This window comes from Heliangelus exortis, chromosome 9, assembly GCF_036169615.1.
Source record: "Heliangelus exortis chromosome 9, bHelExo1.hap1, whole genome shotgun sequence".
NCBI lineage: Eukaryota > Metazoa > Chordata > Aves > Apodiformes > Trochilidae > Heliangelus > Heliangelus exortis.
The window spans coordinates 12,603,222-12,626,993 of record NC_092430.1 but is presented as its reverse complement, the minus strand read 5'-3'; the positions used below and the strand labels follow the sequence as shown (position 1 = coordinate 12,626,993).

At 39.8% G+C, this 23,772-nt stretch overlaps 1 protein-coding gene across 2 annotated transcripts; it reads left to right on the top strand.

Moving 5' to 3' along the window:
• The first annotated feature begins 11,261 nt into the window (after nt 1-11,261).
• Nucleotides 11,262-23,479, top strand: LOC139799803 (phospholipid scramblase 1-like). 2 transcript variants are annotated; one of them, XM_071752172.1, is made up of 9 exons: nt 11,262-11,374; nt 15,491-15,522; nt 16,324-16,425; nt 17,241-17,410; nt 18,471-18,513; nt 19,594-19,814; nt 20,596-20,757; nt 21,756-21,917; nt 23,067-23,479. In XM_071752172.1, exons 2-9 carry the CDS (start codon nt 15,516-15,518, stop codon nt 23,097-23,099), a joined length of 900 nt encoding a protein of 299 aa, XP_071608273.1. In that variant the 5' UTR covers nt 11,262-11,374; nt 15,491-15,515; the 3' UTR covers nt 23,100-23,479. The 2 variants fall into 2 exon arrangements, with proteins under 2 accessions (XP_071608273.1, XP_071608274.1); XM_071752173.1 differs by lacking the exon at nt 11,262-11,374 and adding an exon at nt 13,361-13,379.
• Nucleotides 23,480-23,772: the final 293 nt, after the last annotated feature.

The window sequence follows — 23,772 nt, the reverse complement described above, 5'->3', positions numbered from 1 at the left end:
CAAACTCTGACAATGGTTTCTCGTTAACCATTTCACTCCTGGCTCTGCCCCTGGGCAGTGGGAGCAGGCAGCGATCCGCAGGAGTTGTCAGGGAACCCCTCCTGTCTCCTCTCCCGAGGGGAAGCATCCCGCGCAGGAGCTGTGAGCTCCGTGGGCAAGAAGCTCCCCCGTGTGGAAACTGTAGCTTTGCAGAATCCAGCAAACTGATGCCAGTTCACTCTCCTCACGAGTTTCACGTTGGTGTCATTCTATTAAATTCAGCCCTTCCACCCCTGGCTACTCTAATGCAGATTAACAGAAAAAGATTTTTATATTCATTTATGTATTGAAATCGCTTTGCCATCTTAGACAGAAGTGACAATTTTTGTAGCCAGCAGTCCTGGGTCTCATGCCAAACCATGTTCTTGCACTGGCGTTGCATTGTGTGTGTCCAAACCCCCAGGGGAAGGCAGTGCCCCCTGCCACCCCCAGGCTTCCCAGCTACCTGCTCCTCCCCTGCAGATCCCAGCCTTCTTCTGACCTTTAACAAGCCAAAGACATCTCGGTAACAAATGTGTCCAACCACCATTGAAGTCAATAAATCAGTACAAAATAGGGATTTATTTACCAGCAGGGATGAATTTGGCTGGAGAGTGCCCACATACATACCTTGTTAAGTAAGCAATATATGCATATATATTTTTAATATTTTGCAACTGGACGATAGTACTGTCTTTCTTGCACTTAGTGACTTTGTTGCTAGTAGAACTGGGCGGTTTTTTGGGGGTTTGTTTGTTTGTTGGTTTGGTTTGGGGTTTTTTTATTTGTTTTTTTCTTTTAAAGTGTAATGCTTGAGCATGTTTGAATGCTCTCCAGCAGCCACTCCTGGAGCATACACGAACAGCTTCGGTCCCTGAATAAAACAAAGCAGTGGTGCTGTTACAGCTCTTGCTTGCTAGAATTTTCTCAGCAGTCTGCTTGACCTTGGTCCTACCATTCTACATCCTGCCAAAAATTCAGTGCCAATGCCAGCACATTTTCAATTGGAAGCTGCCACGTGGCAGGTATTTATCCTCAGAAAAGATGATGGAGGTTTGCATGATATCACTAAAGAAAAGCTAATGTGCACTAAGATTTAAAAAAACCTACAGCTCTAAATAATACTTCTTATTAATAGCAATGTGTTTCAATGTGTAGGGGAGCTACATACCAAACCACACCTTTCACAACTCCCCCATGGGCTAGGAATTCAGTATTCCCCAAACAGGGACAGATATTCCCTAAAGTAGATTCATGGCCTGAACATCTAGAAAGAAACATGATTTTTCTAATGAGACAGAAATTTTACTTAATCCAGCCAAGCAAATAGCTTCACGCTTGATCACCAGCAATTTGTAAAGCTGTGCAGCACATAATTCTTGTGTTCAGTAGATGGCAGCAAAAGTTCATTATTGTGATATTCAGTTTTCCACAGATCACAAACTGTACCCAAGAAGCTGATTAAAGATCAACAATCCTTTAACCTCTGTTAACTGGTTTCTACCTTAACCAGAGGATTTAATTTTGTCTGATTTTAAGTGTTTGTCTCATGATGCTGGGATATCTTTATTGCCTTCAATTTACAGCTGAATTATTGATGATTGGTGTTTGATCAGATCTGGTAGATGCATGGGCAGAATCCAGTCTACCACAAAGTGAGATCTTCTTGTCACGCAAAACCTATTTTTTTGTGAACAGAGGAGAAGCCCCAGCCCCAGGACTATGCACCTTCTGTGTACACAGAGCTGTGTCTAAAGGAGATTGCTTTGCAGTGAGGTCCTTAGAAATGTGGAGGTTTTCTATGGGTAGAATAATTTTGCCCCTATGTCATATCATCATTGTCCATCAATATGCTCCATCTTGGGGCAGTGGGAGGGAAACCTCCTATAGTACCACAAAACCAGACAAAACTACTACCTGGGAAAGAGGTGGTTTGTCCATGGGAAAGTCAACCACTTTTTGTAAGACAGTGGTAACACAGCATCTCTGTACGTTCCAAGATTTTTGGTCATTCAATAATTTGGTGAATGCAAAAATACTTCTCTTTTTAGACTTTGTGTATACTGGAAAAATATCTAATGTTTCAATTATGATGTTTTAAGATTAGGCAAATTTAGAAATGATGCATTATGCGCATTTTCTAATGGAGCTGTCTGTGTCATACCTGTTTGGAAAAAAATAATATGCAATTATTACAAGAGAACTGGTGCTCTTCTTGCTGCTGAGGAAAGCTGGGATGAGTGCCTTCTCTTCTTGCTTTGCTCAATACCTGCAAGTCCTGAAAGAGGAAACAATAGGAAAGGCTCAGGACAGTAAGGTAAGGACTCTTCTTGTAGTTGAATTGGCTTATTTTAGTTAGAATGGTATATTCTCTGATAGACTGCTAGATGCTGATTTAATGCAAAGATCAATTTTAGGTTTTTAAATGTGCTTTTTTTCCTCCCTAAAAATGGCTCTTCTATGGGGGCTTTAGTTCCTTAGGGAAAATTGTCCCATATCCTGTAAAAGGAGTTCTTTTTTTCTAAAATCCTAGATGTTTTTCTAAATTTGATTCCTCTTGGGAATAGCTACCTTAATGGTAAATCATTATTGGAGTTCTCTATTAGCACCTGCCACAGGTCAGCATCTTATTAATGATTTGTCAGAATTTTATCATTTCATTCCTCTGAAATAAAGTCATTTGAACAATTTTTAAGACATTAATTGCTACTTTTTGTAGTGAGGCAGCCCAAATTAGATACAACTTTCTGCTTTCTTTCTTAACTTGTTAGTATTATTATGCTTTAAAAAGCCCACTAACCTTTTACAAAAGAAAGGTCAGAGACTGTTGTGAGCCTGGTGACTTGCCTCCAAAGTGTGCTCACTCCTTTATTTCAAATGACCCTGAGTTCTTACTACTGTGAAAATGAGACCTGAAGGTGACTTCACATTGTTGTGTATCTCCTACATTGCCATTGAAAATCATCTCAGTCCATGATTAGATCTTATTCTGCTATCTCTTTTTGCAAAAACTATACAGAGACTTCTCACCCCTATTCCTGTTATCACTTTCTTCTGGCAAAGGTGTATAAACAGTTCTTGCAGCATTGCTACAGGGATCCAGCTCCTGACCTCATCTGCATTGATACCCAGCAGACCTACTTGATAGCTGCAGGTTTCATAGTAAACCTTCTGTATTAATGTACACAGGACTATTCAGTCCAGTGACCCTCAGGTCTCAGTGGTTACTGAAAAGGCATATCTGAAGTTCATGTTGCTGGACTGGGTTTTCAGCTCAGCTGTGAAGCTGGGCAGCACTGGTACTTACAGAGCTGGTCTGCTGATCTTGGTTTTAATATAAATTTACTGTATTGCATAGACTTGCATTCTTTCCTCCTTTCCATATTCTCATTCATGAGAAATAAGTAAGTTGAGCAAAATTTGCACTTTGGTATGTGTGGCTGGAAAATAAGGAAGCACAGACCACACATTTTACATCTTTAGGTTTCTATAGGCCAGTCATAATATGTCTAATAATGATGTTTTTCTTCGGGCTGCTGGGTGATATTAAAGGAAAATCCTTCCTGTAATTCATTTCAACAGGGACTCACTAGCTTGATGTGCTTTTCTACTTTAAGATATTAATTTGATGGACTTTTTTACTCTGTGCCAACACCAGTTAAGTGCTCTGTTTACATTACTGAATTTTTACATTAGAAAAAGAGATCCCAACGTACAACCACTGTCAATCACACAAACAGTGAGAACTGGTGCTCTTCTTGCTGCTGAGGAAAGCTGGGATGAGTGCCTTCTCTTCTTGCTTTGCTCAATACCTGCAAGTCCTGAAAGAGAAAACAATAGGAAAGGCTCAGGACAGTAAGGTAAGGACAGGAGACACAAAAGCTAGAGCTTGGGAGGAGTGCAAAGAGAAATGCCTGTGTAAACAGATCGGGTGTGTCTTTGGGGGAGGCTTTGTTCAGCAAGGGCAGTTAAACACCCACTGGTGCATGGCATTGAGCCTGCCTGCAAGGGTGACACCAGGATCAGGAGCAGGTGTGTGATCCACAAAAGCTTCTGTGACTGTTTGCTTTTAGCTGTAGTGGCTGGAAACTGTGGGACTAGGCATGGTCTCCTAATTTTTGGTTTTATTTTTAACGGAAAACTTACCTTCTCCAATGGGTGAGGATGCATGTGGTTTCCACGGGCATGTGGGCTGGGAGACTGTTATCATAGAGATCAGGTTATATGACCAGGGGAAAAAAGCATACCTATGCCCTAACCTGATTATATAGGCGGTCTCATAAAATGATTTCTCCCATTTTTTTCAATCTCTTGCTGGTTCCTCTCTTGCCAGTACTGGGTGTAACATGTTACAGGAAGCACAGTGTTAGAGTTCAGCTGTGACCATGAGCAGAGGGCAGAGGAAAACACAAGGAGAACAAGATATTTCTGTCAAAAATAAATTAATTCTTTCATCTAGCTGTGAAATTGAATATGGTCTTTACAAATATGTGCTCAGTTGAAAAATTAATATAGATCTTCATTACAAATTAATATTTGCTTGCTGAAGTCACAGTTATCTAATGCATTAAGGCTGGTTTGCTCAAGCTATAATTCTTTCATGTTATACTTCGGGACTGTCACTGATAGATGATCAGTGATAGAAGATAGAAGAAGAGAAAATGTTTTGAGAAAATCTGCAGAGATGCAGCACTGATATGGTTGGCACCAGATATATTTACTGCTACAAATATCTGTTAACTTTCTTGGTGAACTTTTTGCTCTAAATCACTTAACTGTAAAAAAAAAAAAAAAAAAAAAAAAAAGAAATGGAAGCCTTCTTGAAGGAGCTATATCATAGCAGATGAAGTAAAAACCAATAACCTGTTCAAAGATGTCAGACTGCTCTTTTCTTCCACACTGTGCTGGAAATGAGATTTTGTAAATAGGTTGCTCAGTCTGTTGATCATAAAGCAGCAGCATCTTAACTGCACTCTTGTTTGGTGTAGAAAGGTTTAGAGGTTCCAGCACTACAGTGAAGCCTTAAAACCACAGGGCTTCATTCTGAGCTCAGTGAAATAAAGGATAACCTTTGGATCAGGCCGTTAGGGCCTTTTGCCACATGAGTCCAGAGTAATTGTACTCAGCTCTACCTGCAAGTATTTGTTATTATTAAGTCTGAGAAAATAACTAGTAAATGGTATAAAACATGCTCCAGTTCTGAAGCCATAGGAAATACTGATTAATGCTTATACATAACCACTTAGGCAGAAATCACAAGCTTTGAAATTCTGGGAAAGATCACTGAAAGAAAACCCTGTAGAGTAACTGTCAATACCAGTGTGAAAAAGGCTTTTACCTCAACTTTGAAGATCTGCTTAAGGAGCTTATTGGCTCCAGAAACCTGCAGAGTCTACCTGCATAGCCTTGTAGGCCCACATGCCATCCACCTTGGAAAAGCTGCAAGTCCAGGGCAGAGTGGGTGTTCCCCAGGGCCAGAGGGTGGGGACACTGCAGCAGCAATGCAGGAGGAGCAGTGAGGGTCTCAACAGGGCTGGCTCCAGCTGTGCCTCCCTCCAGCTGTGCCTCCCTCCAGCTGTGCCTTCTGCTGCTGCTGGGAGAGACACTGGAGCCTTGGGCCGGGAGGTCCCACCAGGACCTGTCCTTGTGCAGGCCTGGTGACTTTATTCTGCTTTTGCCATGCCAGCTCTGAGATGCTGTTAAGAGGAAAGGGCATCTCCACAGTCAGCAGCTCAGTTACATGAGGCAATTGAGTCAAGAGTTGCATAGCAATACAATTTATAATACCAGATTGTACAGCAACCAGAGAGAAATAATCTCCTGGGCTGTGAGTAGCAAATCTGACAAACTTGATTTAAGGAATAATAGGGCTAAGTGTGAATCTCTTGAAAGCTGTGCTCAGGATTTCTAGACAATGGACCTGGCCTGAGGGTGATGTCACTGCTTTAAGGAGCAATTTCTCTGTGTGTAATTTGTCTACAACCAAGGTAATTTGGACAAGATAGGAATTTATTATTCCTGACATTGGTGGCTAGGTCCTAATAGTGAATTGGGTTTACATCTGATGTAGATCTTCTCTCTTTTCCATTTTCTATGTTTTCCCTTTCCTAGTTTCTGAACCTCCCCAAATTCTACAGTCTGAGAAGCAGTGCCTGGTGCAGGATTTCTTTGGTCTGATTCTTAATTGAGCTGTGAATTCATCTCATAAATTCTTGCAAACCTAGAAGGCCTTTTTTTAACCTTTACTTTTTAACTATCTTACTTAATGAAAGCCTTAGTCTCACCAGTATATTTTTGTCAGACAAGTTTATTACAAAATGAGTTAACTTGGATATTACTGTTTTTTCATAGCATCTCCTCCTTAGCCTGTTTTGCGTTTAGGTATTGTACTATTCATCCTCAGGCTGATAAAAGCAGTGCTAGGGTGTATCACATGTGATCAGAAACAGCCCCATTGACAGCTTCTCCTTCATCAGCAGCCCCCTGACAAGGCTAGGGTGCATAATCAATAACAGTAAAGTTAAAAGGTATTGTTTTTTTCATAACTCTGAATTCAAATCCATTGCTAGTATAAACAAAAGCAGTTGTGGGCCTGGGTACTGTTGGGTATCCTTTGTTGTGCTAGTACAGGATTGGGGCCAGGCAGTGGGGGCTCTGGAGGGATGGGCAAAGGAAGCAGAGAGGGCTCCTCCCCTCCAGCCAGAGATACCCTCTGTAATACTATGGCAATAGGCTAATGCTTACTGGCATTTTCATTTTATTTACCTTTTAAAAGGGGAGGTATCAATTCAAGGCCCCAGTGTCCGAACATAATGCAATGTAATTGCTTTATGCAATTACAATTTTGTAACAGCACAGCACCAGCAGCTCTAGGACTTTGGCCAGTGAATCCCATCCATACACATTCCTTGCTGCTGGGGAAAGGTAAGGGAAGGAGAGGAGACTTCACAAATCTTCCTGGCTGCTGGATGATCTAATCTTGCCAGCAACAATGCCTAAACAGAAGAACTTGACTTTCAAAAATAAAAAAATTTTTAAAAATTCCCCAAACACATGAACAAAGGTCCCAAATGAATCAAACCCTCCAACCCCAATTGCAGATGACTCTAAGCAGCCTGGAAATCTGCAGTGCTGACGTCAACACAAAGAACTGAACTGCACGTCTGCAGGATGGGGGGTGTAGAATTGGCCTAAATTGGCTTTCCTGGTGTATTGTATTAATTAAGCTTTTTAGGAATGAAATCATACTGATAGAAAATGTTATCTATAAACTACTTATTTTCAGTCTCAGTATCCCCTTAGCAGAAAACAGGATTTACACAAGCTGCATTTTAAACTCTAAGCATCACAGTAAATCCTAAGTAGCCTATTTCTTTACATCAGGTTGTTCTTTTCCTCTCTATATCTAAGTTTCTGACCCCAAAGCAGATTATGCCAGTGCATCTGCAGTGCTGACACACAAAACCATCTAAGACTGGCAGCAGTAAAACTGCATTTATCCTCCTTCTCGTTTAAGAAATTGATTTGACATATAAACCTTCAGTAGCCAAATTGAATACTTTGTAGTTTTCCTCTTGTTGCTTAGGGTTTTTTTCCCCTTTTGTTAAAATATCTTGATGAAAGACTGATGATGATGGCTGACAGTTCACTGTGGCAATTGCTTTTCCTGTTAAAATTGTTAATGGCAGCCTGATATGACATGTTACTGGTCAGTATATATCAAAATATATGGACAGCTTCTTTAAGGGTTTTGAAAATTTTGACTGTACGTTCCTACCAATTGATGCTGAATTAGCAAAAGATATGACAATCCTAAAGACTTTTACCCTTTCAAAGGAGAACCTAAAACTCACTTATCAGACTGCAGACTTCAAGACTGATTTGAAATTGTTAAATGAACTGAAATAAGCCAACAGTCCTGTTACCACAAATCTTTAACACAGAGATAACGTGTTAGCTGCCTCTTCTGGTTTCATGAATACATTTTTTATTATCTTAGTGAAGACCTAATTACTGAACCAAAAGAGCTACACTGGGACTTGGGAGATGTCAGATGCCTGTCAACTCTGAGTGCAATGGAATCCATTTACCTCAGTTCCACATCAAAGAAATAATAATAGCAGTTTATCTACTTTTAAAAAATGTTTGGATTTAAACTGCCTTTTATTAGATGTACATCCTGTCTGACACACTAGGGGTGGTCCTTATGTTTTATTAAAATGGAAATTTTTGCCTTTTGGAACATGACATTATTTGTCTGTCTGCTTTCAAAACTGCTGCTTGTTTGGATAGAAAAGTAGCACACATGGAAAAAAGGAATAGAATTTATTGTAAGATTCCTAAAATGTGAATAACTGGGGGTGGTGGAAGGTCTAGAATTAGCCTTTTAAAACCTGAACTCTCCCAGGAAGTTCTCAATATTATGAAAATTCTATCATTTAAGAGTTCATTTTATGTAAACTGTGTGGCCTTTGACAGCAAAGCCTGTACAGACCAGAGAAGCCAATATTGCAATCTCTTGCACGGTCACGATCTCTGTTTCCTCTTCTATTCACCAAAATGTTTCTGGTATTTGATATTCAGTTTTTCTTTTCCCCATTTCCAGGTCTCCTGGGATGGAATAATAGCCTAATTTTTCTGTTCATGGAAGCTGCATTTTTTGAGAAGGCTGCAGCACCCAGCTTTTCAAGCAATTCCAACTTTCCCAAATTAAGGGGTTCCTTGGTGGCACTGATCAGTTCTGCTCACTGGGGAAAATAAAATGGTACTGAGCATTTCAACCCACTGATCCAACAGAAAAGCACTGTCTGCCAGTCATAATACCACTGATCCTAGTTGGAAAAGAAAAGAAGGGGAGCATTGTTTGTTAGACCAAGAACAAGTAATTTCCTTTGTATTGTGTGAACCATGGCATCTTTTTGCTGCCACTCCAAGTGCATAGATTCCTACTGATAGATGCCTAAAAGGAAAAGATACTGCTACTTCTGTTCTCTTTGTTAAGATGAAGATATACTTGTATAAGAAATAACATTCATCCCTACGAAGAAAAAATCATGTTTGCTGCGTAGTGGAATTTAAATTTCTAAAGTCTGAACTAAGCTAAATACAGCTGTTTCATTTCTGTTTAAAAGGTATCTCATGCTACCACGTATTTCCAATTTCCCAACCATGTCAAAATAAGTCTATACCTAATTCTTTAAACATAGTTCTTGGTGTTTGGTATTAATCCTCTTAGTGGACTCAATGCAGACGTGGAAAAATGCTAGTCAGCTTAAGATTATATTCTTATGTACCTAAGGAAACTTATAGTTGTGGGTTTTTTAAGGGTTGGTGCTGTGTTGGGTTTTTTTCCTTTTTTGTTTGTTTATTTATCTATTGGCAGTTTAATTGAAATACTGAGACCTTATTTTGGGAGCTAGAAGTGAAAGGTTGCAGAGTATGTAAGGCTACAGTGACCTGCACTTACTAATTTTTTGGGGTTTGGGGCTTTTTTTTTGTTTGTTTTTTTGTTGGTGTTGTTTAATCAATATTCAAATTTAATTCCCAGTCTTGGGATTTGTACATGCACAAGTTACTGTGATTTTCTGGTTTAGATTAGGTGCAGATTAGTTTGCAGAGATGTACATGAACACCAGCAGCCCCAGTATGGACTAGGTGAATGTATAAGAAAGGAGGCTGAAGGTTAGTTCACCAAGACTGTAAAAAGGACACAAGCCAAGTTGTTCCAAGAGCCTTTTTCTCCAAAGAGTTCAGTATTTATTTGTTCTTGTTCCTGTTGCTGTGGCGTTCATATGAATACATCGTTTTCCCTGAGATGTGCCTTATAAGCAAGGTAATTCTGCGTCAGATACCATTTGTTTCCCTCTCAAGGTGAACATACAAGTTATCACCTGTAGTTACGCAATCAGGTATCCTTTGGCTAAAAATTAGAAATTAATGTCTTACTAAAAGTATAATTGCTGAAAAAGCCCAGTATACTTCATATCATAAATGAAACATTTATGGTACTGCTGGAATATTGTGTTGCCCAAATCATCTGATGGATGGAGGGGGTGAATACATTCTATAATATTCTATGAATTATATTCCAAGTTCAGAGGTTCAGAGATGGAAAAAGTACAGTAAATTTGGGACCATGCACAAAATATGTTTGTATACTGTCTGTTATAAAATGAAACTGTTGTCTGCCCCTTCTTGGGCTTCACCTCCTATGGTTAAATTTTTTACTAAAAGAATAAGTAAGTTCTTACTTATTCCCCATTCCTTACCTGAGTTCTTATGATCATGAGATTGTGTATGTCTGTATTCTGCACCATGAAACTATCCCTTTTTGCAAGATTGTTTCGCACTATCTAGAAGCAAATGTTTTGGACATAAAAATGGTTGTAAAAGTTATCAGAAACTTTCAGAAACTTTGGACCTTTTCACATGTAAAACCAAGCAATATGAACACACGGCACTATTTGTATTGCTCTAGTATCTTGAATTAGATCATACAAATATCATACCAGTAAGTATTAATGTGGCATCGTATATTAGAATGAACCAAGTATAAGGAAATAATTTCCTTAAATCACGTGCGTTTTTATGAAATCTCTCAAAAATAGTGCATCCAGGGTAAGCACCAAGTGAAGGGTCTTAAGTTTTTTCCATTGGCAGGCATTTTGCAGAAACCAGCTGTCTTTGCTAACATTTAGATTGCGGTGGAAACCTTTTGTTACAATGGAAACATTTCCAGACAAGAGAAGTTGGTAGTATAGAGATTATAGGCAATCCAATATGTGTTTTTTTTAGGATTTTACTTTACTGTGAATAATCATTCAGTATACATATAAAAATCAATAGTTACATGGGCAAGTTTGTACTGTCATACCTGCCCAATGGGAGAACACTGGGGCTATTTTAGTAGTATGAGTTACATCTAGAGAGTCATTGCTACCTTAAAGTTCCGGCTTTGCAAGAAAACGTTCTAGAAAAACTGCAGCACTTCATTTTAAGCAAATATTTGACTTTCTGTTCCAGCGCCCTAGCGAAAGACAAGCGGCTACACGAGTCCCCAGCGCTGGGGCGGAGCCCTTTGTGGCGGAAAGGCTGCGGGAGCATCGGAGCTGGGTTCCTGGGCTCAGCCCCAGCCGTGTTCCTCCTGCAGCCCCCACCACAGCCCTCTCCCCCCCCGACCCCGCCTCTGGGGCGGCCCCGAGCAGCCTCCGCCCAGCGCAGCAGCGCCAGACTGGGCCGGGCCGGGCCGGGCCGGGCCAGGAGCTACCGGCGGAGAGCAACCCCGGGGAGGGGGCGGCTGGCAGCGGGTTTCCCTGCAGGATACAATTTCGGCGTCGGGAACGGGGTATTCTGTGTTGTATGTGATTTCCTTTCTTTATTCAGTTATCTTCGTTTTCCATGACAGGGGTGCTGCTTGATTAGAAGGGCCGTGAAAAGGAGCCGATGATTAGAAGAGTTGGATTTTTGCAGTTTGGGATTGTGCATTTAGTTAGAAAATGTCTCTCTTTACCAGGAGGCACTAGAGGTGGCAAAGCAGGTGTCTTGCCAGTGCTGGTGCCAGGGCAGGTCTTGCTGCCGAGGAGGTCGCGGCAGAGCCCTCCAGGGCAGCTCCGGTACCCAGTAGTGAAGGGAGGCAATGTTAGAGGTGTCCCCTCCTCTCAGCGAGGCTGGGTACCCAGACCGTGTCCTGGGTTTATGGCTCTCAGCTGTAGGGACTCCCAGGTTTCAGGAGAGATGTCTATGGAAGGGGAGAGGCTACCTTACTGCATCAGAACAAAACAATTTTGTGTCAGCTTGCAGTTCATGGCATTCTTTCTCTGAAGGCTATTTTGTTAGCTTTAGTAGAAAATAGCCCACTTGAATAGATCATCTAGATTATTTCTAAGTATACTGTTTCTCCAGCAAACAAGGTTAAAATCCCATGGTTGAATAGTCTAATATATTGTGCTGATCAGAAATAGTGCCACAAAGCTAGCTTGGGTGAACTAATCATGCCTCACAGGCATTTAGCCTTCCAAGTCTATTTTGTTAGTCATAAACCTTGTGGGAAAGGTCTTGGCTTAGTATTCATTTGGTACCATGAGTGATGTTTGTGCTTGGAAGCTTATTTTAATGTGCTCTTGGCAGTATTTTAGTGAGATGGGTAGGAAACGAAACTGAAAGTCATGCTAGTATACTGTTTTCCTGATAAAAACCAGATGCTCTGTAGTTAACTGACTAAGACCTTCCTAAAGCATTGCAGTGTATCTACTGACATGCATCAAATGCAGTCCTGAAAATAAGAAAATGACTGAAATGAAGTATGGACATTCTGCCACTCCTTAAGAAGGAAAAATGTGGGGATGTTATTTCCTTGCTGATGTCTAGAATAGTTGCATTATGACTTCCTTTGGCACCAGTATCTTCTTAATTTCCTTTCCAAAAGATTTTGGCTGTCCTTAAGTGCCTGAGCTTGAGACTCCTGGAGAAGCAAAACCACTGTACCTGGGTGCCTGGATGCCTCTGAGTGTTGCTTCCATGATACCTATTTGAGTAATGATTCATGAAAGTAAGGGAGAAGTGAGGAATTGATTGGGTGTGCTAGAGCTGGGTGAGAGGGTTTAGGCTATCACAGCAGTTGACTGCTACTTCTGAGAGCACAGGGAAACAGGCTGGGAACTTCTGTGGATGGATAGGAAGGGTGGCAATATGTGTTCTAGGCAGTACAACATAGAGGGACACAATATGAAGAAGACATCTGGTATGAACCCTTTCTCTTGTGAGCAGTACAGCAAATGAGGTGTGTGGGTGGGTGTGCTGTCAGCTTGCTAACCCCATTTCGGGGTGAGGGTAAGGACAGGGCAGTTCTTTTTCCTTGTGTTCCCTCTCTGGGTTGCAGTGGCTGAGGTAGGGAGCCAGACTGGAGGGTTCAAGCATTTCCAATTTCCAGTGTACAGGTGCAGCAGGGGCACTTCAGCCCATGCACAGACTGTATTTCCTAAGGATTGGTCATTACCAGAAAGTGCCTTGCATGAAGAGCTCCCTGTTCCCCCAGTGCTGTTGGCAAAATCACTTCTGCTATCCCTTGAGTAAACCTGAACCCAAGTATGTCCTCTCCTCCAGAGAAGAGAAGTTATTTATATCTGATCTATACTCCCTTGGGGGGAGGGGACCCTGAGCTCTGAGTTACTACCAGAATCTATCAGGAAAGGCCAAAAACTTGGCACCTTTTCTTGGCCCAGGCTCCCTTGTATAATCCTAACCCAAAATAGCCCCAGGGAAGGGTGAGGTGCTTGGAGTTGGAGCCTGGTCCCCACCTTCTGCTCACCCTTCAAACTCCAGCTGTGAGATTTTGGTGAATGGTTGACCAGCAAATACCTCAGGTAATGTAACAAATTATGAAAAGCCCTTATATTCCTAGCATATTTTATGTTGGAAAGGATAACTTGTGGAGGTCATTTGGTCCATTCCTCTGCTTAAAGCCAACCTAAATTCAAAGTTAGATCACATTGATTAGGGTCTTGTAAAGCTTTTTATTCTTAGAAATGTGTCTTGCATGCAAAGACACACAGCTGCACAGCTGCTACTTCTGAAACACCGCACCCAGCTTTTTTTTTTTTTTTTTTTTTTTTTCCCCTGTGGAATTTTAACTCCGTTACAAAGAACAAAGAAATTGCATTCTCCCTCTTTTGTAGGCTTCAAATTGTTGCTTGCTGCAGCACAAGGAAGCTGGAACCAATGCCTTTCCGAGTGGTCTTCCTGTTACGACTGTTTCCTTTCTTAAATGGGGTGGGAATTTCCTCATGCGTAACAATGTTGCTTAAAAATATATTGTGTAATACAAAGGTTTGGAAAGTTAGGTTTTGCTCCTCATTCCTTTGCTATTTCAGAATTTTATGTTATTTCATATTCCTTATAAATTATTCAGATTCAAAGCAGGGCATGACATAACTTGGTGACTGAACTGGAGATGGTAGAAGGAGTCTAGATAAAAAACAATAGGAGAAAAGAGACAACTTTAATAAAATTTTAATAAAAGAAATGATCTTAACTATTCTCTTTAGCATCATGTCTGATGAAGTGGGAGGTGGATTTTGTAAAGGCTGCTTTTCTAGCTATACAGAATATCAACATTTTCTAAATCCTAGATTGTGCAGGGGTTTATATGTATGGTAGGGAGAAAAAAAAATTGGGCTACTATAAAGCCTTTCTTTTAAATAAGTCATATGATTATGTCTTTACTCTCCCTTTATCAAAGGGTTCAGTTGTAATTTTAAGTATTTCACTGATGTTCAGGTAGCTGGAACATCTCACGGTAAAAACTCAAAAGCTTACCTCTTGCTAGTTTAAATAATGAAATTTTTATTAATCTTTACCTTGTGCTATTTTTACAAGGTGGTATTTTTGTTAACATGTTTTAATATTGTCAGATATGAAACTTGTCACTATACATCAGCTGAAAGAACAAGGTTTACATTATGTAGTTTGAATGTGTTCTTTCAGATTTTTAAATAAGATGTATAATTTTAAAGGATTTTTTTTAACCTGTATTCATATGGGAACCAAAATCCAACTAAAGTGCATAAAACAGGATGATGGTTTTCCTAGTAAAGTTAGTCAAATAGAAAAAAACAGACACTTTAGAGTCAGTTTATTAAACAAAGGGGATGTTATGTATGAGTTGGAAAGTGATCTAGATGCCCTCTCATCCTGGAACCATTTGATATTGTCCTGTGCATCTGCTCTTACTCTGGGAGTGAAAAGCAGGAGCTGCTTTCACTTTCAGTTTAATTCCCAACTTTGAAATGAACCATAACAGACAAAATATATTACTGCTTTCACTTGAACTGCATTTTTTTTTTTTTTTTTTGAAAGAATAACTATATATTTTTTTATTTTAAAACTTTTGATCTTATAAATGGGAGCTCCTGTGCCATTCTTTTTTCTACTTCCATTTACGGATCTCCTGACTATTTTGGACCTCTGTTTTTAAAAGAAATTGCTGCCATTGTCTTGCTTCTCTGATTATCCCAGGGACTCAAAGGAGTATGTCTGGAGGTTGATGCTGGTTCTTTTTGCTTTTTTTTTTAAACTCTTTTTGACAACCCTGGAAGAGTAGAAAGAAAAAGGCAAACATCCCTTCTCACTCATGATATTCTGCTGTAGAAACCCACACACCTGTGCAAGCCCACCCTTTATTATTGTGCAGAGAAAAAAAATTCTGCACATCTTGATGCTTTCTTCTGAGTCGAGGATTGTTTCAGGGGACTCAAAGCATGAATACAGCAATACATAATTCCAGTTTATTTTGTGATGAAGGCACTGCCTAGGAGGATGTTGAGATGTTTTGAAGTCACTTTTTCTTGTATTTGAAATTCAGCTTTTCCATACAGGTTAGATAGTCAAGTATCTTTTACCAATAATAATTAGAGAATTCAGAGTAAATCTTGTATAAAAGCATATATTTTAAAAAAATACATATCTTGTTTTGCAGAACAATTACAAGCAGATACACAGCAATGCAAGGTGAGTAACATATAAGCACAATGCCATATTTTGGTAATATAAAAGCTAACAGGTCATTCTGAGGTGTTCAAGCAATATTAGCTTAGCTATTAGTTTATCTTCTAATTTTATTAAATATGTATGAACATTTTACATTGAAATTACATTTTAGAACAGTCATGCACATAACATATTGATTACATTTTCAGATCTTGATTTCTGAAATGAAATAAATAATCTTGAAATTCAAGTTATTTCTGCTTGCAAACTAAACTTGGTGAATGCTTTTAAATCTGTAACTCCCATTCTGCTGGAGAGGCATTAGTATAATCCTAACTTGAAGAAATCGGAAGAAAATGCTTCATATAATGGAGAATGGCTCATTGCCAGTCTGTTCTGTACAGGAGGGCAGCCTGTAAATTCCCTGGTGATTCTTTGAATTAAAGCCTCCTTCTAAATATACATAAACAAAGGCACCTCTGGTCTAGGCAGAGAGTGACCTGGTCCTGCTTGAGCAGGGGTTGGGCTGGGTGACCTGCAGAGGACCCTTCTCTGCTAAATGATTCTGTGACATCTTCATGATGTCAGGTACAAAACCTCCCTTTATTCTGCATGTTTTAAGGATCTGAACTCTTTTCAGTTATACTGATATTTAATACAGATACTGTGCATAAGTGCAAGATTGTTATGTGGGTTTTGCTCTACAGAAAAAAAGCTGCTTAGTTCGGTTATGCGTCTTCTCTGGAAAAGGCAATGTTGGGGGTCTTTCCAGGAGGGGTAAAAGTAGATGAGCAATACTTGGCTTATATCCCCTTCTTTCAGCACATACGCCTCCACCAGCACCTGAATTTTACAACGCTAACTTTGCACCAGGAAATCAAATCCCCTATGGCTACTCACAGCAGGGACCTGGGACTTATCAAGGTAGGTCGCTTGGGTACCAATCTGCTTGTACCATTAGGGAATAAACATGGCAAATAGAAGGTTTTATGAGGCTGAAAGCCTCTGATTTACTTTTATGCTGTTAATTCTGTAGAGTTTCTGTTAATTTCTGTTTTGCTGAAAATTTTCTTCCTTCTTGTGCTGCATGTTAGTATGTGCTGAGCAGTAACGTCAGTGGCAGGAATTAAAAATGTTGGTTGTTTCTCAGTGGTCAGTGTAGGGAATTTTTTGGGGGGAGGTGATAGTAATGCAAAGCTATTAATGTGTGACAGCTGTTGCTGTACTTTGCATGTGGCATGTACTTTGCAAAAAACTTACATTTTTGCTCCTTTGCTTTTCTCCTCTTCTGTCTCATTTTCTGTTCCATAATCAAAATTCAGTACCCCTAAATAGCTTCTCATGTTCTGGCAACAAATTTCTTTTTTTCACTAAATCATAATGTGTAATATCTAACAATTCCTCATTTATTCAACTGACAACTTGTAAATGCCAGTGTATTTTAAGGTGTTCTGTCTTCTTTACTTAGAAACAACCTTTGTTTATTTTTTCCTAATTTTTTATTTGCTTACCTTCGTATGAATAAAACTTCTGCTGTATTAAAGAATCTAACATTTATCTATTTATTATTTTGTTTAGGATCCCAATCCAGTTTAAATTCCTTCACAAAAGCTGTAGTCTTCATAGGTATAAGGATCTTCACAGTTCAAAATAGTGAACAAATTAATCTTCTGAAGATCCACGGGACAATTATTTTCCATCATCAAAGTTTCACAACTGCATGTCTTCTACCACACCAGGTTTCTCAGATGTGGGGAGCTATGGTTTCCAGCCACAGGCCATGGGAGTCCCAGCTGGATTTGCTGTTCCACCCATCCAGAACCAGCCCATCATGAATGAAAGGACAATCTGGATGCCTGTCCCTCCTTCTCTTCCCAACTGTCCTCCCGGACTGGAATACCTCACTCAGGTACCCTGCACCCTTCTTCCCTCCCTCCTTCCCCAGAGAACAGGTTAAGAAACCTGCATCTGTGAAAGAGCTAAAAAAAGTATCTGCCTTTGTTGCAGCTGCATGGGTTGCTCCTCTGGGGCTGCTTAGTGAAGCTTTTTGTAATGTGATTGATGCATCTTCCAGCAGGGAGGTATCTGTTCAGGCTGCTGCATTTCATGGCATTCTCTTCTACCAGGTGGGATGCTAAAGGGTTGGGAACACAGGGCTAGCTTACATCCTTCCTCTTTCTGAAGCTGCTCTGTGAGATGTAATGGGATGTGGTAAGGTGGATACAATACATTATTGTGCTACATTATGGGCAACTGTAGCACATTATAGGTGCTTAATTTTCTGCATGGTGCTTTTGTCACACCTCTTCATGACTTTTTTAGGAGAGGTGCTATCAGACTTCACAACAGAGAGAATGCTAATAGCAAAATAAGAATTATTTTTACTTTACAGCATATGTCCTTGTACTGTAAAATTACAGTTCCTCTCATCACTGGGAGTAAATATAAAGGCCTAACACTGATGTATTGCTGTCGGGTTGCAAATTGCTTGGAAAGAAAAAAAAAACAACAAAACCATAACAGTGAGGAGAGGCTGACTTTTTGCTGTGTTTCGCTCAGAGCTGAGAAGTAGCTGACCTTCTGCTCTGAAATTGCTATTTCCCAGGTTTGTCCATCCAAACTCCTAATATAAGCATCTGGGTCAGGCTCTGTAGCTGGGCTGCCTTGTGTCCTGAAAGGAGCACAGGAGGCACATTAGCCCCGTGTCCTTGTAACCAGAACAGCTTGGGTACAACTTCTGCCACCTGCTCTGGTGCTCTGAAACATTCTTCTGGCAGACTGACAGGGGACAGGACTGGGGGGAGCTGAGCTATTTCTACAGCTTTGCTGGTAGATGATCTGTCTGTAGACAATGTATTGACCCATAAATCTGCATTCTGAAATGAAACAGCAATGCTTCTTGAAACAAGATTTCCCTTAGTTACAATGTGTTAACTGTTTATTCTGTGTAATCTTTCAACCACAAACAGATTGACCAGATATTAATTCATCAGCAAACTGAACTTCTTGAGAGTAAGTGCAAATTATTTATAGCAGAGAAATGTTTAAAACTAATAATTCCAAGAACAGTAAAATCTAAGTTTTCTTTAACACTATGTATTTAAAGTATATTGTTCCCTTTCTCTTTCCTACTTTTGTTGTCTAAGTTCCTGCAAAAAGTTGTGGAGGGGAGGAAGGAAAAAAATAGGAGGGCAGCAGATTTTAAATAGGTTCTGTGTCTTAAAAGATATGCAGCAATGTGGCTGAATAATCTAGTTAGCTAGTTATGGCTGAAGTTACATATTTCCCATGCTGTTCATTCATAAGATTTCTACTTGATCCTCTTCCCTACTTAAAGATGTTCTTTTGTGTCCTCTCTTTCTCCATCTAATTCCATAGATTGACATGTAGCTCCAATTGCATTTCCAGAACATCCTGCTGTTTAAGCAACCTGAATTCCTTTCCATCTGCTACGTTCATTCCTTTCACTTCAAGAATATCAGTCATGTTATGAGTCTTTCAAATAGTAGAAATAAAATGGACCATTATCTTGGCTGATACCTAATACTCCTGCTTTTTCTCTCCATAATGCTTCAAAGAGGACTTTGATTTGCTGGGGAAATTAATAAAAATTTCTGTCCTTGCTTTTCTTTTCTATTTATGCTGCTGTTCACTTGACTGCAAGGCTTTTTTTGTGGCCTTCTCATTCTGAATGCATTTGTGTTCTCTAGAGCCCTTTTCTTCCTTCACCCCCCAAATTCACAAGTTTCTTTCTCATGTCTTCAGCTTCTCTCTGGGTTTTTCCTTGCTGTGTTATTGATAACTGTGGTGCTTGCTGTGGCAGCAGTTGCCTGTGACTGATGTGAGGGGACTGATGGACATCTCTGTGCTCTTTCAGCATTGCCATTATCATGGTGGCTTCTCCTTTATGAAGTTCTCCATCAAGCTTCTCTGTTCAAGTGACCTTCCTCACCACTTTCCTTTCCCAGTAACTGCCTCTGGCAGACTTGAAGTGAGGTCTGCCTTCCCAAAAAAGTAGCTTTAGAGTTAGTGTGGTGATGTTTCTGACCAGAAACACCTCAGAAATTAAACAGTTCTGGTCCTATTTTTCAGTTTTGAGTGGCTTTGTAACAAACAACAAATATGAAATCAAGAATGTGCTGGGGCAGAGGGTGTACTTTGCGGTAGAGGAAAATGACTGCTGTACCAGGAATTGCTTTGGGCCATCACGAGCCTTCACCATCCGGATTATAGACAACCTGGGCCATGAGGTGATAACCCTGCAGAGACCCTGCCGCTGCTCCTTCTGCTGCTTTCCCTGCTGCCTACAGGAGGTGAGTTCCTCCCTCTCACCACCTTCCTTCACCTGTGCAGTTTTAAAATGGGGTTCTCTTGAATCCAGAGGTGAGAGGGAGCAAGTCAGGTTTTGCCTGTGAATTGTGTGGGGAGAGATCTTTGGGATTTGTGTGTGGAGCCCTTGGTTTAGGAAGAAGCAAATGTGCTGCAACACTTCAAGTCACTCTGACCACTTCTGAGTATGGTATTGAAAAATACATTCAGCAGCATGAAGGGAACTTGTGACTAGTGCTGAAATCTGTGCTGGAGAGGGACTTGTAATGTAAGAGTTAGGAAGTGATTTTCATAAAATAGCAGTTTTCACTTTACTGCTAGGAGAGCTGCAGTGAAGTTCAATGCATGAAATGATGAGCTTTCTAAATATTAATTATGGGGTGATGCAACTTCTGAAATGTCAAATCTGAGCCTCTTCAGAGCTTTTACTGAGGGAAGTGTAGTAGCTACATCCTGAAATATTTTCACTGAATGCTTTCAGGATGCTCACAGCCTTTCTTTCACTAGACTTTCATCTGTATACTGTGTACGCATAGCTTGTGTGCTCCACAGCCTTAGGAGTATCTTTTTGTTTTAAATGAAGGTAAACTTTACATGTGAGGTCTTCATTTTGTGTGCAGTTTTCTGAAAACTCAGTTTTTCATGCATTGGAAAGCTAGATGATTGTAGAAGTTGTGTTTGGTTAGTGTGCACTAGTGTGGATTTTGTCTAACAAGCATATCAAAGCTTGAACATTCATGTGGAGGTTTTCTTTTTCCTGTGAAGCTGGAAGTCCAGGCACCTCCAGGAACAACAGTTGGTTACGTTGTCCAGAACTGGCATATCTGTCTGCCAAAGTTTACCATTCAAGATGAGAACAGAAAGGATATACTGAAAATTATTGGCCCATGTGTTGTCTGCCGCTGCTGTGAGGACGTTCATTTCGAGGTATGCAATGCTAAATATTGTTTGTATGTATCTTCTTCCAGATAGTACTTTGTTGATTATTACCTGCCAGCTGAACTTATAAGTAATTAGTACATACCCTTTTAATTCTAGTATAATCAACTTACTTCTCTAGATAATTACTCTAGGTAAGCCAGACAAACATCCCAAAATGATGTCTTAAAGACACCCATCAGTGACCAGTGAGACTGATTCCCTGTGACTGCACACAAATCTCTTAACTGAAATATTTAGCAGCAAAATCTTTTTGAAACCATTATGTTAGGACCTAAAAAAATACCTTTCACACCTGTATTGTGTATTTATTAAAATTTTTTCCTACAACCATTCATTTAATAATTTAAAAATCATTCAATGACCATGTAAATCAAGATAACAGACCTAAAACATAGACTTGAATGACGGAAGAGCTAAAACTTTCACTTTAAAATAATAGCGATTAATGTGTCATTATTTTCATACACATTAAGTCATAGATGCACTCGATATTTAAAATGATGTTGCAAATAGTTGCTAAAGCAAATTTAGTATAATTTTATTTTGGGGACTAGTCTTTCACATGACCTCGAAGACTGAATCTAACTTTAGGACACGTAATGTTAACAATGAGCTGATCTTTGCTTAGGAATGTGATTTGTTTAATTTTCACTTGAGCAGTTCCTGATGCATGGCAGGAGAAACTAATTCACTCTCTTAGCTAAAAGACAACACTTTTCCAGCAAAGTGTTTTCCTGTGCATGTAGGAGATGTCTTCCAACACCATTAAAGCACTGAACTCTGCAGTCAGATTTAGAATTGTTTGTGTCTATGCTACTTACAGCTGTAAGTTGCTTGTACCTTTAGGTACAAACAGTTGCATTCAGTGACTGCAGTAATTCAGATATCACAATTTGAAGCTTTCAAATGGATCTATCATGAAAAGCATTTGGTCATATGAATTGCACATTTGATGTTGCTTTTTAAATTTCATATAAAACCAGGTGAAGTCTTTGGATGAGACTGCTACTATTGGGAGGATTTCTAAGCAGTGGACTGGGCTTGTGAAAGAAGTCTTTACAGGTGCAGATAATTTTGGAATCACATTCCCAATGGACCTTGATGTAAAAATGAAAGCTGTCCTGCTCGGTGCTTGCTTCCTTATCGTAAGTCTGTCATTCTCTAATACTTTAATTGACTTTTTCATCTCCATGTTCAAATTGTGCTGGTAAAGGATTTGACTCTGAGCTCCTTCATGTGAGCAACAGGTTGTTTGAACTGCTTGTCTAAAACAAAGAATTACTTCAGATAGTAAGCTTATTCTAGGCTACATGAAGTGCAAACTCTATTTAAGGAGAGCTTTACATGTGATGAGACTGAAAAATCCTGTAATGGGAAGTCTCCAGACAGACACATTAGCAGAGATGGGCATTTTTGTGTGGATGGTGAAAGGAGAAATGTGCAGGTCAGCAATAGCCGAGGGACCCATCCAAAGCCAGAGCAGCTTGCTGAGCTGGTGAACTGGACATCTGATTGCTCCAGCCAGTTCCTTCTGACTCTTCTTCTTGGAAATATGTTAAGCACTGAGCAGAGCAGGATTAAATGCTTTCAGAGGAGTAATTTCCAATGGGAGGGACTTCAATGGAGGCAAAGCATGTCTAACTTTATACAGCACTTTTTAGATGCTCCCAGATTCTGCTCCCAAACACTGCAATTCAGCTCTTTGAGGACTGTGTGGGACACATTTGTGTTAGTACTTACCTGTGCAAATCAGCATCAGGTACCATTCCAAAAGGTGCACTGGTTCTGTGCTTACTGGGCTGCAGAAGGGAAGGAAGCAGGGATGTGGGCATGGGAAGCAGCTTGAGTTTTTCTCACCAGCCTTGTGCACAGACCAGGTTTTTCTTAGCTGTGTGTGTACCTGTGGTTCCATATGCACAGAAAAAGGGCCCCCTAGATGTAAACTAAAGATATTGACCATAATGGTGGACTGCAGTTTGAAGGCAAATTGAATGGACTGAGTCAGGTCAAACAAAAGCAGGGCAGGAATCCTGAGTAAAGCAAGCATAGCTTCAGCTAGTGATAATTTAAAGTTTCAATTCAGGTCTTTCAGCACCCTTTCCTCTCTTTGTGGGTGTCCTATTCTGATACACTCAAGTGATGGCGGGATGGAGGGTGTGTCCACCTTCCTCTCATCATTTGAAGTTCCCAAGAGGAAGGTGGATTGAGTATCTTGCAAAACAACCAGGAGATCTCTGAACTAAGAGCCATGTTTAAGAAGTATTTGGTTTTTTTGCTTTTTGTTTACTTCTCAGGACTTCATGTTTTTTGAACATTCTGGTGAGTAAGAATTTGGCAATGAAATCTGTAACATTTAATATAGAAGAGGAACATAAATCTCCCAACGCACCACCGGATTGCGGAGCTACAATAAGAATGTGAGAAATGTACATCTTGTACTTGCAGTTATATTTCTATAAACTAAAAGTTTTATGTTTTTGTGGTTTCGTTTTGTAATCTGATGAAATTATTTGTTCTGTTCCAATAAGAAGCCTTTTCCTGTACAGATCAATACTGTAACTTATAGAAACGTATAGCAACATTTTGGAATTATAAATATACAGAATTATAAAATTATTACTTACAATTACTTTAATTCCTAAAAAAGATGATACTTTCTATATGCATTAATAGAAGCTGTGGGCCTAATAAAAGGGTCCTTTTATTAGGATCTTTTCCTGTGTATACTTTGGTAGTTTTGCCTTGGTGTTCATGTTCTGCTGTTCTCAACTTATAACAAAGTAAGTTAACAGAACTATCAGAAATCCTTGAAAAATTGTATTAATCTATTGATAAATCTGGTGTCAAACCTGGCTCCCTTAGCATAACTTGGTTTTATAACTTCAGTTGTTTTGAAACTTAAGACTGATTTTCACCAACAGTTATTTTAGAGGAGACAGGAAATACAAATACCTGTGGTTGCTCCTGTTTAATAATCCATTAGTAATTTCTTGGTGCATG